Source organism: Arachis stenosperma, chromosome 4 (genome assembly GCF_014773155.1).
Source record: "Arachis stenosperma cultivar V10309 chromosome 4, arast.V10309.gnm1.PFL2, whole genome shotgun sequence".
Classification (NCBI taxonomy): Eukaryota; Viridiplantae; Streptophyta; class Magnoliopsida; order Fabales; family Fabaceae; genus Arachis; species Arachis stenosperma.
In genome coordinates this window covers 81,269,220-81,285,179 of record NC_080380.1, presented here as the reverse complement: position 1 = coordinate 81,285,179, position 15,960 = coordinate 81,269,220, and the positions used below count along the sequence as shown (strand labels likewise).

Here is a 15,960-nt window from a genome sequence, read left to right as displayed (position 1 = left end):
TTGAGAAATTAATAGCTTTCTCTTTCAAAAAGGATTTTGGATTTTGAATATTAAATCTTTGGTTTTGAAAAGATACATAAGGCGGCTATTAATCACTGTATTTCAAAAACAGTTTTATTTCATGTATCCTATTATAGTAATTCTCTAACCTCACAGTGAGAACCAATGAGGACGATGTTCTCACTCCCCTACAGGTCTTTTCTTTTCAGGTTATGGACGACGAAGCTCGGAAGAGCCTATTTTATTTCTTTTCTTTTCAAACGATGTTTTATATTGTATTAGTCACTTTTTCCCTCACCTTTATCTGTACAAGTTTTTATCAGAGGGATAGAAATTGGATTATGTAATGCTTGTAAGTTTATAATATGTATATATATGTATTCTTTGTAAGTATTGTTATTTTCATTTTAAGTATAGATGTATGTTTTGAAAAATTCTGTGTAGGTTTCAAACAGGCTCATATTTTAGTATTAAATATTTTTAAGATTCGTCATAATAATGCTCGAGCTATCAGAGTGACGCAGCCGAAAGCGTGACATTTTGATAGTTAGGGTGTTACATGAAGAAGGAAAAAACTTCATTTTCAAATTCTCATCGTTGGCTAAATTTCTAATCTCGACCAAATATCGAGCAACATGTTCAGTAGTCGACTCTCCAACTTTTCCTACAAATTTTGTAACTATTTTTGGATTTTTCACCCCTCTTGGCACTTCAGCCATTTGAACAACTTGAGGGATAGCAGACGCAAAATGGGGCCAATTCATAAAATAAACGTTCAAACCAACTCGATTGAGTACCTCTTCCACAATTCTTGTGACTTGATAATGTTTACCACCATGATTAGCACATAATCGAGCTAGAACATCATCTGCATTTTGACCACGGAGAATTATTTGAGGATTCTCTCTGTTTAAAATATTGTTTTCATTTTGAAATATATTTTCGAATCCCTCAATATTCCCTCTAGCATTATGTCTTTCACCTTCATCGTAATCAACGATTCGAGTAATTCGTTCAACTTGCCTTGCAAGATGTTCGAATTTTGATTCGTGAACAACCATCATAGGATTTAGAATTGTAGTCATTTGTTGGGTCAATAAGTTGACTAAATCATGATTACTTTCCTCTACATGTTGTCAAAATACCACCATGGAATTAGAAGCATTCGATGTAGAGCCCACATTATAATCACGAGAGAATTCGGAATGCTGTTGTGGGTTTTGAGAATTATTTACTCCATTTGCACTCCCAAAACAAACAGGAGAAACAAAATCACTCACTGGTGGAATATAAGCAGGAGGAAGACCATAAGGAGGCCAACCAGCAGTCACTGGAGGCTGGACTGGTGGTAAATTACCACGTGGATGAATATTATGTCCGATAGTTCCAGTTTGTACGCTAGTAACCACCGTACTTTCACTTACAACCAAACCTTCCAAACGTGAACTAACGTCCGAAGATTGCACAGTTACTGGTATGCTATCATTGGTGGATGAACCACCGTTCACATTTGATACTTCATTAGCCATGTAAATAATCCTTCCACTTCTCAATTGCATACACCAAATGACACCAAAAAATCTTTTGACATACTTCAATTTAAAACTGTCCTACCAGTCGTGCCAATTTTTTTTGTCAATTTTTAGCAAATCGATGGTGGTTCGATTCTAATGGTCTGGAAGCGAAACCTACTCCTCTTTTGCAGGTACCAGTTTTTTCTAAAGGTGCGTCAAAGGTCTTCGAATTAGATGGGCATTAAAAAGGAAATTAAGTTCGAAAAGTGTAAAGGACTGAAAAGCGTAAAATAAAGATTTCGAAAGAAAAAACTTGGCTGGAAATTGAAATGTTTTGCATTGAATTTTAAAGAAAGTAATTAAAATGCCTTCAATTGATCAAAGGGCTTTTGACATAAAACTTAAAGATACTGAAATGTAAATTGAGCAAATAAGTAAAGAAGACTTTGAATGTAAATCTGACAAAGAAATTAAAATATTCTTTGAAGATAAATCAAACAGGAAAAGTAAAGTTTGTAGAAATTATAAATGGAAAATTAAAGACATGAAAGGAATCCTACAGAAATTGAACTCGAATGCAGACTCAGGAATTCTCTGAGATGTGAGTGTCTTTGAGTGTATTTCTAAAGAAAACTTTCAACCCCAATTTCCTAGGACTTACTAATATTTATAACTCACTTTCATAACCGACCATTAATTGCACGATGTTGCCTTGTATGCGGATTCTTGGATAACTATTCCCGCTCTTTTGTCCACGAGCATTACCAACAAATCCCTAACTTAGAAAAAACCTTCGACTTCCCTATTCGTGTAACCGCTCGATTCTCCATTCGAAAACACTATTCGATTCTTCATTTGAGTAATTGCTCAATTTGTCAAAGTATTGAAATCGAGTTTGTGTCAAATAATTTCCACTTAACGTTTACACGTGTGTCTTTTGGGCCTCTATTCCCTTCCTAACACTTTACCAGCATTTCGAATCAGCTTAATCTTTCGAAAATAATTATTTCGACTAATAAATAGTATAATAAAAAATTTATAAGATGCATGCTAAATACGTAGTTTTATACAAAGTATTGATTAGTGGTCAATTTTTTATACACATGTAATATAATTATAAAACATATAGATGTAGTAATACTCTAATAAATGGTTAAATAATAATACTCTGATAATATTAGAATTTTGTTTGAGTGACTATAGTATACTATTTTAAAAACAATAATTTTGTTATATCTATATTTTTTATAATTAACATAATTTTGATATCAGTATTATCTTAACAATCAAACGCATTCTTTTATTGTTAAATAAAAATTAATTAATAATGATGGTATTTTATACAAATATTAAGAATATTTAGTGTAGGAATAATATTTTTTTAAAAAAAATACCTACTAACTATTGCTATATGATTGGTTAGTGTTATAATGGATAATTGTGTCTCTTAATTAATGATTTTAAATTCAAATTTTGAATATAGACTAATTAACTAATACAATTAAAGTCGTGTGGGCTATATAAAATTTTCAATGTTCAAATGGAATAATTATTTCCAACAAAGAATAATGCATGGTTCTAAAATACACACATTTAGAAAGCATACAATAATTTCTGCTGTACACGAATTTGTCAGCAACACAACATATCTGTTGGGAGTTGCTCCAATCTACAAATGGCACGTTGGTACCTCTAAGAGATTTATGTTTCAATCTCATAAACTAGTATAATCTACGAGTAGCAGCTGCCGCAAAGTTAGGGGCGGAAATTAATGAAAATTAGTTTGGTAAATGAAGCCAAAGATCCAATAATTGGTTTTGTCTTTGGCATTTGTTCACTACATACAGTTCACAGTCACACACTGACTCACCCATAACCACCTCTTCCAGGTTGTCGCCTTCAGACACATGTCTCTCTAGTTTAGTCATTCATGCTTCGTCACATCATGCTTTAACCTAAGACCGTGAAAATATAATAAGCATCATCAACAATAGATATGAGGTTGTTTCCTGCTTTTACTTTTCGGGTAATTTATATTCTCTAGTTCAAGGTGTTTCTAAAGTATAAATAGAAAGAACAATAAAGTGGTTAATTATTATACGCTGCCAATTTAGAATTTTTTATTTTTAATATTGGAATGATAGTGGTATTTTTTTTAAATGTGGATTGTTGGGGTGTTATACTCAAATGTGGAATCGTTTAACTAGAAAAGGAGAAATCAGACCGTTCGATTTTTAGAGGTACAGAAATCGGACTGTCCGAATTGTAAAGGTACAGAAATCGGACCGTCCGATTTGTGAGAAATACACAAATCGGACCGTTCGATTTGTGTTAAAAAAATTAAAAAATTTGAGGTACAGAAATCAGACCCTTCTATTTGTGTACTTTTACAGTTTTAAAAAACACCAAAAATTACAATGTTAAAGTGTATCACCACTTCTATTTCCATAACAAAAAATAATTAGCCGCCAATTTATGGTATGATTTTTTTTACATGACTTTTGATAAATGAGTTCATAACCTAGATGCATTTCAAGTGTAGTTACATACTATGATTTCAAGTGTTTTATTATTTTTAGTTATTGATTTCAATTATAAAATATATACATAATTAAAATTAATAACTAAAAATATTAAAATAATTAAAATTATAAAATATTTGAAATATAGTATGAAATTTTTAAAAAATATCATCTTAAGCACTACGATTATATTTTTGCGGCTCTTTTTATTTTAAACAAAAATAAGTTAACAAAAAAATAAAGTTATTATACCTGTTTAGTGCATGTTTACACTTCAATTTCAAACAAAAATCTTCTGTGGGAGAGCATACTAAATATAAACTAAAGTCATTTACATGATTTTATGTTACCTAAAAGTTTGAACTTCTGATGAAAAAAATAGTATACTAGAAAATGAAAACAAAATCCTAATAATCTATCATCGCTTTTGATTGGTAGAACAATTATTAAAGCAAATCTAATGGTTTCTGGCTTGTCGACAGAAATTTGGGTGACCTAGCGAGGTAAGATGTCTCCATAGGAACAACAAAACTTAAAATGCCATAATGAGACAAGGACTTTTATAAACTGCTGCATGAAATAAAACAAATATGAACTTATTAATTTGGTAGGAGAACAACATGAGCTTTTGGTGCAAACAACCTATGATTTTGTTGCAAGTCTTAACTAACTGATGGAACGAGTCTTCACCAATTGAGAGGAATTTTAATACTGATAAAACCCAAAGCAAAGTAATCCGAAAACTCAATGTATTCCGGTATAAAAATGAACACGCAGTTCTACTGCAATATTCATGATATGGCCGTGTAAAAGAGTGTTAGGAAGCTAACAGTTTTTGTGATTTGTAATTATTAATTAGTTATTATTAGTATTTTTAATGATATAAGATTATATATAATAATATAAAATTTCTCATTTTTTTTTATAAGTTAAACGCTGATCAGATTATAATAAAAGTACTGCTCCTATATTTTTTCTCGTATAAAATATTCAAAAACTCGGGCCGTGAGTGCATCGCAGATTTTTCATTTTTCTTCTCTAATTTCTTGTAAGTCTTAATCGGAAAATAGTAATATTATTATATCTAGCTAGTGGTGATCTAAAGGTAAAGTAGTTCATGATCCATTGTGTTCGAGGATGCGAATAAGTGTGTGTTTAGATTATGCAAAACAAAATTTGCATAAAATTGATTTTACAAAATTGATTTTAATGAAAAGTAAGTTTGAGTTAATATAATTTATATTTAGTCATCTTTATATTAAAATTGATTATAGTAAAATAAATATTGTTTGGATTATATTATTCAAAATCACTTTTAAATAAAAAATTACTAAAAGATACATTAATTTAAATAATTTTTTTATATACATACAAAATTAGAACACTAACAAAAATAATATAAAAATATTTATCATATAAATAAAATAAATATAATGAAAAAAATATATAAAAGAGAGTACTATAAATTTTATAATGACAAAAAAAAATATTCTATAATTTTTCTAATAATGTTAGTACTCTTTAATTTAATATTATTTTTTGGACTTTTTCATATAAAGACATAACATGAGAAATCAGAACACTACACAAATAATATAAAAATATTTATTATATAAATAAAAATATAATAAAAAAACATAAAAATTAAAATATGAAAATAAATACAGAAAATAATAAGAAAAAATAAAATATTCAATTTGTTAGTAATTGACATAAATTAGAACGAAGAAATGTGAAGAAGGAGAAAAAACTACAAGAAACTACTGTGAATATAATAGTTACTGGTATCTTTTTTTTAACGTAAGAAGCTCAACACAGGAATGTGGAGCAGTTTAATAGAAACAAATAAACAAACAAATACAATAACACAGTATCATCAAAAGAAGCTCCTTTGTCATCTCCGGTATTGCCATCAACAACTAAAGGGGTCCACACTACATCTCCACTCGTTGTAGACATGTTAGTGATTTCTTCAACACATTTGCTTTTATTCTGGAAGATTCTTCTATTCCTCTCCAGCAATATATTCCAAACCACCGCACAGAAACATCTCAATCGTTGCTCTCTATCCTCCCTCCTCCTTGGCCCCTCCGTCCAACTCAGAAAATGTTCCTTCATTGTCCCTGGAATAGCCCATTGATGTTCAATCTTTGATACCCAAGCACTCCACACCTGCCAAGCAAATTCACAGCATAGAAACAAATGGGGCACAAGTTCCACATGTTTATTACATAGCACACAGACATTATCTTCCTGGTTAATAATTCCTAGCTGGCTTAATCGTTCTTTTATGTTCACCCAACCTACCAGGATAAACCATGCAAATAACTCTACTCTAGGCGGAACCAATACTTTTCAGATGGTCTTTGTGAAGCTGTAGCTTGTCACCTCCTCCGAGAGTGTCGCCTCCTGCAAAACCTGAACAAATAAGTTAGTTGAATAAACTCCTTGGCTATCATATTTCCATACTACCATATCCTCTCTGTTAATAACTGGATGCACAGGTCTTAGTGCCTCATGTAATTGACCCAGTAGTCCCAACTCCCATTGAAAGAGCTCTCTCCTCCACTGAAAATTTCAAATCCAGTATAGCCCATCCCAAAATCCACAGTCCCCTATAACAGACCCACATTGGTTTGAAACAGAGAAAAGCCTAGAAAATCGGTCTTTTAGAGTCCTACCAAGCAGCCACGTATTCTCCCAAAACCGCGTACGCCGCCCATCACCAACCTCCATAGACAGCCCTGTAACCATTTTACCCCTTATATGGTTATTGGCTATTTGTAGCTGGCATATATCCTTCCACGGTCCTCCCCTGGTAGGTATCACTTAGGTTGACAACAGCTCATGAGGATTCAGATCATAATAGGAACAAACCACCTTCTTCTACAACGGGCAATTCTCCTTTGCAAATCGCCACCACCACTTAAACAACATAGCCATATTTCGAATCATAGCATCCCCAACCCCCAGTCTGCCTAGTTTTTTCGGGGTCTGCACCACGTCCCATTTTACTAGTGCCATCCCACTGCTGCCATCATCTTTACTCCACAAGAATTTTCTTTGCAATGAGATCAATTTCTCAGCAACAGTTTTCGGCATCTTAAACAGACTCAAATAATACACAGGCAGACTGTTTAATACTGATTTAATCAGCACCAACCTTCCAGCTTTATTCAGAATTTTAGTCTTCCACATACTTAGCTTCTCCTCCACTTTGTCTATTATAGGCTTCCAGGTCTTCACTAACCTCGGATTTGCACCTAAAGGAATACCCAGGTATTTGACTGGAAGGGACTCACCCTTACACCCCAACAGCTGGCACATATTCTGAGTCCACTGTTTTTCACAATTTATCAGAATCAAGCTCGATTTATCAAAATTAATGCTGAGACCTGACATCAACTCAAAGCACCTCAATAGTCGCCTGTAATTCTTGATTATTTCCGCCTCTAGTGGACAGAACAGAATTGTGTCATCCGCAAACTGAAGGTGGGATAACGCTATACGATCTCTGCCAATCGCCAGAGGTGATATACGCCCATTCCTGACTGCCTCTCCCACCAATCGATGTAAAACGTCCACAACAAGTACAAATAAAAATGGAGATAGCGGATCACCTTGTCTCAGGCCTCTTTCCATCTTGAACGGCTTAGATGGCGACCCGTTTATCAAGACTGACATAGAAGTTGTAGAGATACACTCCATCACCCACGCTCTCCATCTATTGCCAAACCCCATCTTTTGCAGTACTATGTCCACAAAGCTCCACCTGACTCTGTCATAGGCCTTTTGAAAATCTAGCTTGATTATTGCCGCCTCCTTTTTCCTCATTTTGAGCCAGTTTACCGTTTCACATGCGATGAGCGCCCCGTCATGGATTTTCCTGTCCCTTACAAATGCACTCTGGGTTTTTCCTACCAAAGCTGGCATCACAAGTCTCATCCTCCGAACCAACACCTTGGAGATAACCTTGTACACGCATCCAACCATGCTGATAAGTCACAAATCTTTAATCTCTTTAGCTCCAATGAACTTTGGTGTCAGCGCCACCCAAGTGATGTTAGAGTCTGTCGGCAGCCTTGACGTCTGAAAGAACCCCATCACTGCAGCCGTGAATTTAGGCCCAATATCACCCCAACACCTCTTAACAAAGTTCATGTTATACCCATCGTATCCTGGTGCCTTAGATGACTCACAATCCCACACCGCTTCTCTGATCTCCTCAGCTGTCGGCAGTGCCTCCATAGATACAGAATCTCCATGCTCCATCCTGTTTACCAGACCATCTCTGAAGCTCATCATAGGCGACTTATCCTGGTGATATAACTCCTTGTAGTAATCCTTAATAGCAATCTTTATTCTAGCTTGGTTCCTTACCAGCCTGCCGTTGATTAATAGTGTATCGATCCTGTTATTTCACCGTCTTGCTGACGCCAAGTTGTGGAAGTATCTTGTATTTTTGTCCATCTCTTTTGCTTGCCGAGACCGGGACATCTGTTTCCAATGGACTTCTTTCCTGATATACCACCTCTCACAGCAGGTAACCAGCGTCTTTCTTCTAGCCTCCATCATTCCATCATACACCCCATTGCTTACCAGGTCATCAATCTTCTTAATTTCTTCCTCAAATCTCGTAATCTTTTTATCCATATCCCCAAAGTTAGTCTTATTCCAATTCCCTAGCGGAATCGTCAGCGCCTTCAATTTATCTATGAACTGCATCTCCCCCAATCCTCTCCACTCCTCCTTCACAAAGCTTATCCTCATGTATAAACCATGAATCTAGGCTTCGGAATGGCCTTGGCCCTACCCTCTGCCTCGCGTGCTCCAAGATCACTGGACAGTGATCTGATAAGTCTCTTGGTCCATCGCATATCCTAGTCTCAGGGAACTCTTCCAACCACTCCACGCTAACCAGAGCTCTATCTATCCGACTGCACGAGCGTCCCCTAAACCATGTGAACTTGCGATCTGTTAGAGGTAGATCCACTAGATGCATATCCTGTACCCAACTCCTAAACTCTTCTGTGGATCTAGGTAGAATATCAGTACCTTGCCTTTCTTCCACATGCATTATTTCATTAAAATCTCCCATGTAGCAACTAGGAACCTCACATAACCCAACCATATAACTCAGCTCTTCCCACACGTGAAGCTTCGCATTCCTATTATATGCACCATAAACCAAGAAAATAGCACAATTGTAATTATTTTTTATCAGGATCCCTTCCACACACAACCATCTCTCCCCCTTATAACAGTTATTCTTTTTAAACACCGATTCATCCTATATCAACAATAGTCCACCCGCTGTCCCATCTGATCCTACAAAGTCCCAACCTGCACCATCTTTCCCCCAAAGTCTTACAACATCAAATCTAGTCATAACCTATTTTTTAGTCTCAATCAAGCCCAACATATCTAATCTATGTTTCTTTTTTAACTCCTTCACCATTCTTACTTTTTCATCATCCCGTAAACCCCTAACATTCCAATAGTTACTGGCATCTTTTTTATAGAAAAAAATGAAGGATAGGATTGATAAAAAAGAAATAAAATTTTTACCTAATTTTTCAAGAAAAATCAGCAACCAACCATGAACGTAAAACATAGAAGTTACAAATATTTCTCCTGAACGTGTGTTCAGAAGCAGAATCATTTTTTCTTTCCCAACGCGTTTGCCAAAAACACCCTAAGTCATCACAAATCGATACATACAAATTAGTATGCACTAAATCACTTAATTGGTGAATTCATATAGTTTTAGTGAATAAGTATGATGAAATATTGTTTATTTTAACTGTTTTATTGTTCCTTCTTTTACTAAATTCTTTTAGGGTTTTCATTTTATCTTTTGTTTACCCACCGTATGTTAAATATTTGATTCGAAAAATGACAAAATTGACTAATTTAAGTATTTAAATTAAACACATTGCTCAATGACAACTTTTTAATCAGAATTTAGATTCATAAAAAAAATAATCTTTAATATATTAGATTAGAGAATACTGTAAAAAATTTGAAAAAATGGCTAAATTAAGCATTTTGATTTGAGAAAAAAAATTTAAATGATTTTTGACAATTATCATAAAATACAACGTGGTCTTTAATAAAAAAATATTTTTTAATTTTTGATCTTTATTTTTGTGAGATTAGTTAGTTCTTCTTTTAATATTTTTTTGTATTAATTAATAGAATAAATCTACATGGTATGTTAAATTGTTAATTTATCTGTTTAGAATCAATTAAAATTGACAGATTTTTTTTGTTAGGGATCTCGTTATTTTTTGGGAATAATAGTCAAAACAGTTTAGTTTTTTTACTATCTTCTTCAAATATATTGGTTAAATTTACTCTATAAAATTAAGAAATAGCAACTGCAATTTAGTACACGATAACCTTAAAATGAAGAAGGTAATCCATTTGATTTTTCATATGAAATACGGACACTTTGTTAAGTTACTATGTGTGTCAGATATATTTTGGATATAACACTCATCGACATTCGTCTGACACGTGTGTTCGCTGTGTCCAACCGTGTCTTAATAAAAAATAAAAAATTCTTCTCTGAATACATTTAGACACACCCAGTAACGGATCCAAAAAATTTTGATAGTGGGGGCAAAAGAATATATATATATATATATATATATATATATATATAGGGTAAAGTATACTTTTTGTTCCTAAAGTTTGATAAAAATTTTAAAAATCTTCCTAAATTTTATTTTGTTTCAATTTTATTCCAAAAGTTTTCGATTTGTATTAAATATACCCCAAATAGCTAATTTTTCAAAAAATTTAAGACAAATTCAACAACAATTTCATAAGAAAAACCTTCAACACAATCAAATCAAGCATAATTTTCATGCATTATTGTTAGATTTGTCTTAAATTTTTTGAAAATTTAGCCGTCGAGAGTATATTTGATGTAAATCGAAAACTTGTAGGACAAAATTGAAACAAAATAAAATTTAAGAATATTTTTAAAACTTTTACCAAACTTCAAGGACAAAAGGTATACTTTACACATATATTATAATAATAATAATAATAATAATAATAATAATAATAATAATAATAATAATAATAATAATAATAAAAATATTATGTGTACATAAAAATTAGGTATCAAATTATTTATTAATCATTATGTATTCGTATATAAATATATGTATTGTTTAATTTATTTTTAATGTGTATTTTTTATTTCAATTATATACAGGTAGTTATTTTCGATGTAATATAACATGATTAGTTTTTATAATATCTAATTTTACAAATTAAAACACTAAAATAATAATTTATAAATAAGGTAAAGTATATTTTTTGTTTTTAAAGTTTGACAAAAGTTTCAAAAATATTTCTAAGTTTTATTTTGTTTCAATTTTGTCCCAAAAATTTTCGATTTGCATTAAATATATCCCTGACGGCTAATTTTTCAAAAAATTGAAAATCGATTCAACAACAATTTCATAAAAACAACTCCTTAACACAAGCAAATCAAACATAATTTTCATGCATTATTGTTATATTGGTCTTACATTTTTTGAAAATTTAGCATCCGAGGGTATATTTGATACAAATAGAAAATTTTTGGGATAAAATTGAAATAAAATAAAACTTAAGAATATTTTTAAAATTTTTGCCAAACTTCGGGACAAAAAATATACTTTACCCTTATAAATATCTGTCTTTTTTTATAAGATAATGCTACATATTCATATTTTTTTGTTAACCAAGTCCAATCAAATTTGTCTAAGACAATAAAAATCAGTTATGACTAATATTATTTTAAGTTTTATTGTTTAACTTGGTTAGACTTAGTTCATAAAAAGACTTGGATGTGTAGTAATTCTTTTACATATATATAAGTAAATACTTATTTAAAAATTTACTTCTTATATAATTAGAAATCAATTTTTATTAAGATTCACAGTTGAAAAAGTTTTTTCAATTAATGTAGTTGTTACAAAAAAAATAAAACTAATATAAAAAAAGATAAATAACACTCTTTCGAGTTGATTTCTAAGAAAAAACACAAAGTTTATTTATATTGAGAATTGATCATTCTAATGACATCTAATATAAAATTTTTAAATTGATTATGGAGTACCAAAAGTTGAGTAAAAAATTATTGTGGGGTCAAATTTAATAATTTAGTGGAAGCAAATAAATATTATTATCATATACTACTCAAAAAAAAAAAATTCAAATCGTAGTGGGGGCGATTGCCCCACACTAGTATACATACATCCGTCCCTCGACACACCTAAATATATATCATTACGTGTCAACGTGTCCAGTCTTATTCTTAATATACATTCTTAAAATAAATTTAGATATAGTATATATTATTATTTATTAAAACAAAAAATATTTTAAATACTTGATATAATTAAAATAAGACATTAAAAATAATTAAAAAATTTAATTTATATTTTAATATCAATAAAATATTAAAATATTATTACAATTTATCTAAAAGATACTTTATATTTTATATGTATTTGTGTCCCTATATCATGTAAGATTTTAAAATTCACGTATCAGCGTGTCCCGTATCGTATCGTGTTTGAGTGCTTCACATTAATTATTTTACATCAGAAAGTGAATATGTTTAGTAAAAAACACCATATATACAAGACAAACCACAATCATTTGATGTCGGTTGTTTTAATTTTGTCTATAATATACCAAATATGTCCACTTTTGATATGAAAATTTTAAATTTGGTTATATTAGTGAACTCGTGAAGTGTTGGGCATGCATTCTTTAATTTACTTATTCTTTAACATCAATCTTCTGCGCTTCCAAAACGCTTACTACTTAGATTGGATCAGATTTTGATGGTCCAACCAATAAATGCTCCTCATCCAAAGAAAAGACAAACAATTCATTAGGGAGAGTGACGACTGAACCAACCTTGGCTATTAAATTTTCTAAAAAAAATATGATTAATCATTGTCTGTTATTGTCAATTATATTTGCATATAGACAAGGCATCAAAATCCAAGGAGTATATATTAGTATGTTATCTATATTTGTTTATTATTAATCTACTTAATTATATCTCTTTATATATATGATACTACCTACCCTTCATCTGATTCACATTCTTGACATTCATAATTATACAAATCTTCTCCTTATATGACCAAATTAAACCTTGCAACAAAAATTAATCATGCTTGTTAAATTTTGTACTCGGTTCCCTCCCAGTGGTTGAAAAGGAAAGTGGTACGAGTCCAAAAATGAAAGAGATCAGAATTTATAGATTTAATGAAAAATTATAAAGTGCGTTAGAGTTGCACGTTAACCAAAATGTTTAAGGAAATAATATTTTTAATAATATTAGGAGAAAAAAACAGTTTAAATTTGTCTTATATAATATTTATTAATTATGATTTACAATTAATAAATATTAAATAAGATAAATTTGAGATATTTGACTAATTTTTTATTGTCTTCTATCTTCTAAACATATTTTTCATTTGTACCAAACTTAATTATCCAATATGAAATTTCATACTCTCTTTTTTTTCGTCACTTCAATTTATATATGTTTTGTTCTACAATATATGTCGATCACTCTCTCTCATTTTTATATGCAAAATTCTTTATTAAATTATTATCCATTACACTCTTATAACATATAAAATATTTAAAATTATTCTACTATTCTTAACCTATAAAGTTTTATATTAATTTTAAGCATTCACAAGAAAAATATATACAAAGTACTCATTATGAGTGCTCTAATAATCTCTAGAGCTTGTTTGACACACATTAAGCATAAATCAAATCTCCGTTGTATAGATTTGAAATAGTCAACTTAAATTAAGATAAGTTATCCTTCTTGATAAGTAAATTTTTGTGGAAGAGTCAGCCAGACGGTAAAAATCATAGTCTTATTAGCTAAAAGAAAGTGATAGCTAAGTATGATAGTTTGAGAATTAGAGATCTTGCTTGCGCCAACATATCCTTACTTGTCAAATTGGTTTGGCCATTTTTGCACTATGATGATAAACCTTGGGTGAGTCCCATAAAGGGAAAATAAATGTGCCAAGAGAGGGTCTTAGATGGTACCTATCCGTCTTCCGGATCTCATATTTGGAAGAGGACATCTAAATCTTTTGTTGCCTTGATGAACGATGGATTTTTTTGGTGTATTTTAATCTAATTTTTTTATTTTACTACAAGAAAAATAATGAGTATCGTCGGATTTAACATCATAGAGTAGTAACAAATTTACCGTCAGATTTACTGATGATATAGCAACGTCAAATTTGTAAGGTTAAGTAATTATCGGCAGATTTTAGTTTTCGACAATAAATCAGCCGGCAATACTTGGAGAGTAAAAAAATAAGTTAACACATTCTTTACTGTTGAAAAAATCCAACGATAAACCCAATTAGTGAAACACTGCGTTTTGGTGACCCACAATGAATGGTTTACTGTCGGAGAATCCAATGGTAATAGAGTGTAAATTCAAATCATAAACCCTCTTCTCCCTTATTTAAGATTCACTCTCTCTCACTCAACCACCGTTTCCTCCCCTCTCTCCAACACCACAATCTGCCACCGCCAACACCACCCCCATCACAGCCCCATCTCCGTCGCTAGGGGTGGCAAACGGGCCTGAACCCGCCGGGCCGGCCCGCGTAACCCGCCAAAAAAGGCGGGCTGGGCTGGAAAATTGGGACCGCCAAATAGCAAAAGCCCGCTTAACCCGCACCGCTTAAACCGCGGAGTTTGGCGGGCTTTGGCGGGGCGGGGCGAGTTTCCCCGCCGGGCTTAGTATTTTTTAGTAAGGGGGTATTTTTACAATATTTTTTACCAAAACCCAACTTCTCCCAACCCAACTTACAAGAGAATGAAGATGAAAATTGAGTGTTTTGGATTATGTTTATTTTGTTTTAGAGACAATATTTATAATTATGTTTTGGATTATGTTTATTTTGCTTTGGGAACAATATTTATAATTATGTTTTGGATGAAAACTTAGTTTATAATTATATTTATTAGATATTTATAATTACAAAGACTTTAATGTTTGTGAATATAAAAATTATAATATATTTATACTTTTAGAAATTATAATAGTTAAAAATAAAAAATAAAAGAGATTTTTTTATGTCTTTATATATATTATTTAATATTTAAAAGTAAAAAAAGGATATTTGGCGGGCTTGGCCCGCCAGCCTGCCAGCCCGCCGTTAGGCGGGGCGGGCTGGGATTTTGGGACCGCCTCACTAAGCGGGGCGGGGCGGGCCAGCCCGCCTAAGGGCGGGCTTCTGGCGGGGCGGGGCGGGGCGGGGCGGGCTTCCCCGCTTGCCACCCCTATCCGTCGCCATTAACCCACCCACCGCCGACACTCTTCCCTTCTACTTCTTCTCTCTTTTCTCTCCTTGCCACTTCACTATTTACCTTCTCCCTTCTCCGAATCGCAGCGCCGCACCACAGACCCACCACTGCTGCTGCCAAGCTTTGCCTCTCTCCCTCCTCACGTCTCTGCTCCACTTGGCTTCCTGCTTGCGTGTTGCCGCTTCTCCCTCCGCCTCTCTTCTGCCTCTACAACAACAGATAACCATTTTAATCTTTTTTCAAGTTATTCTAATATTTTATATGCTATATTAATTTTAAGAGTAGATTCATTGTTGTTATTGCTATAAATTTTATTGTTGATTGATTTGTGATACTGATTAGAATATGGAAGTGATTGAAATATTGAAGTGGTTAATGAATTTGTTAATGAATATGAATATGCAATGGTTTTGCTAATTAAGAATATGCTGATGTTTTGTTGATTATTGAATTGGTTTTATATGAATTCATAATGTAAAGAAAAAAATTGACATTATTCAAATTATCCAATAAATTTTTTTATTTTGAAAATGTGACATTTTAGGAAGATATAT

The 15,960-nt window shown here is 32.1% G+C and overlaps 1 protein-coding gene across 1 annotated transcript; it reads right to left on the bottom strand.

The window, feature by feature from the left end:
* Nucleotides 1–8,038: 8,038 nt before the first annotated feature.
* LOC130975138 (uncharacterized) lies at nt 8,039–15,633 on the bottom strand. Its single transcript, XM_057899967.1, has 4 exons — nt 15,470–15,633; nt 8,877–9,204; nt 8,565–8,785; nt 8,039–8,420 (listed from the first exon to the last, which is right to left on the bottom strand). The coding sequence occupies exons 1-4, from the start codon at nt 15,631–15,633 to the stop codon at nt 8,039–8,041; spliced, it is 1,095 nt and encodes a 364-aa protein (XP_057755950.1).
* Nucleotides 15,634–15,960: the final 327 nt, after the last annotated feature.

Bases quoted from the DNA above. Each gene is read 5' to 3' on its own strand.
- LOC130975138 (XM_057899967.1), bottom strand. From the start codon at position 15,633: ATGGTTATCTGTTGTTGTAGAGGCAGAAGAGAGGCGGAGGGAGAAGCG. The intron at 8,786-8,876 runs GTGATCTTGGAG...AGCTTTGTGAAG, and splicing joins ACTTATCAGATCACTGTCCA to GAGGAGTGGAGAGGATTGGG. The intron at 8,421-8,564 runs GTATATCAGGAA...AATCAACGGCAG, and splicing joins GTTACCTGCTGTGAGAGGTG to GCTGGTAAGGAACCAAGCTA.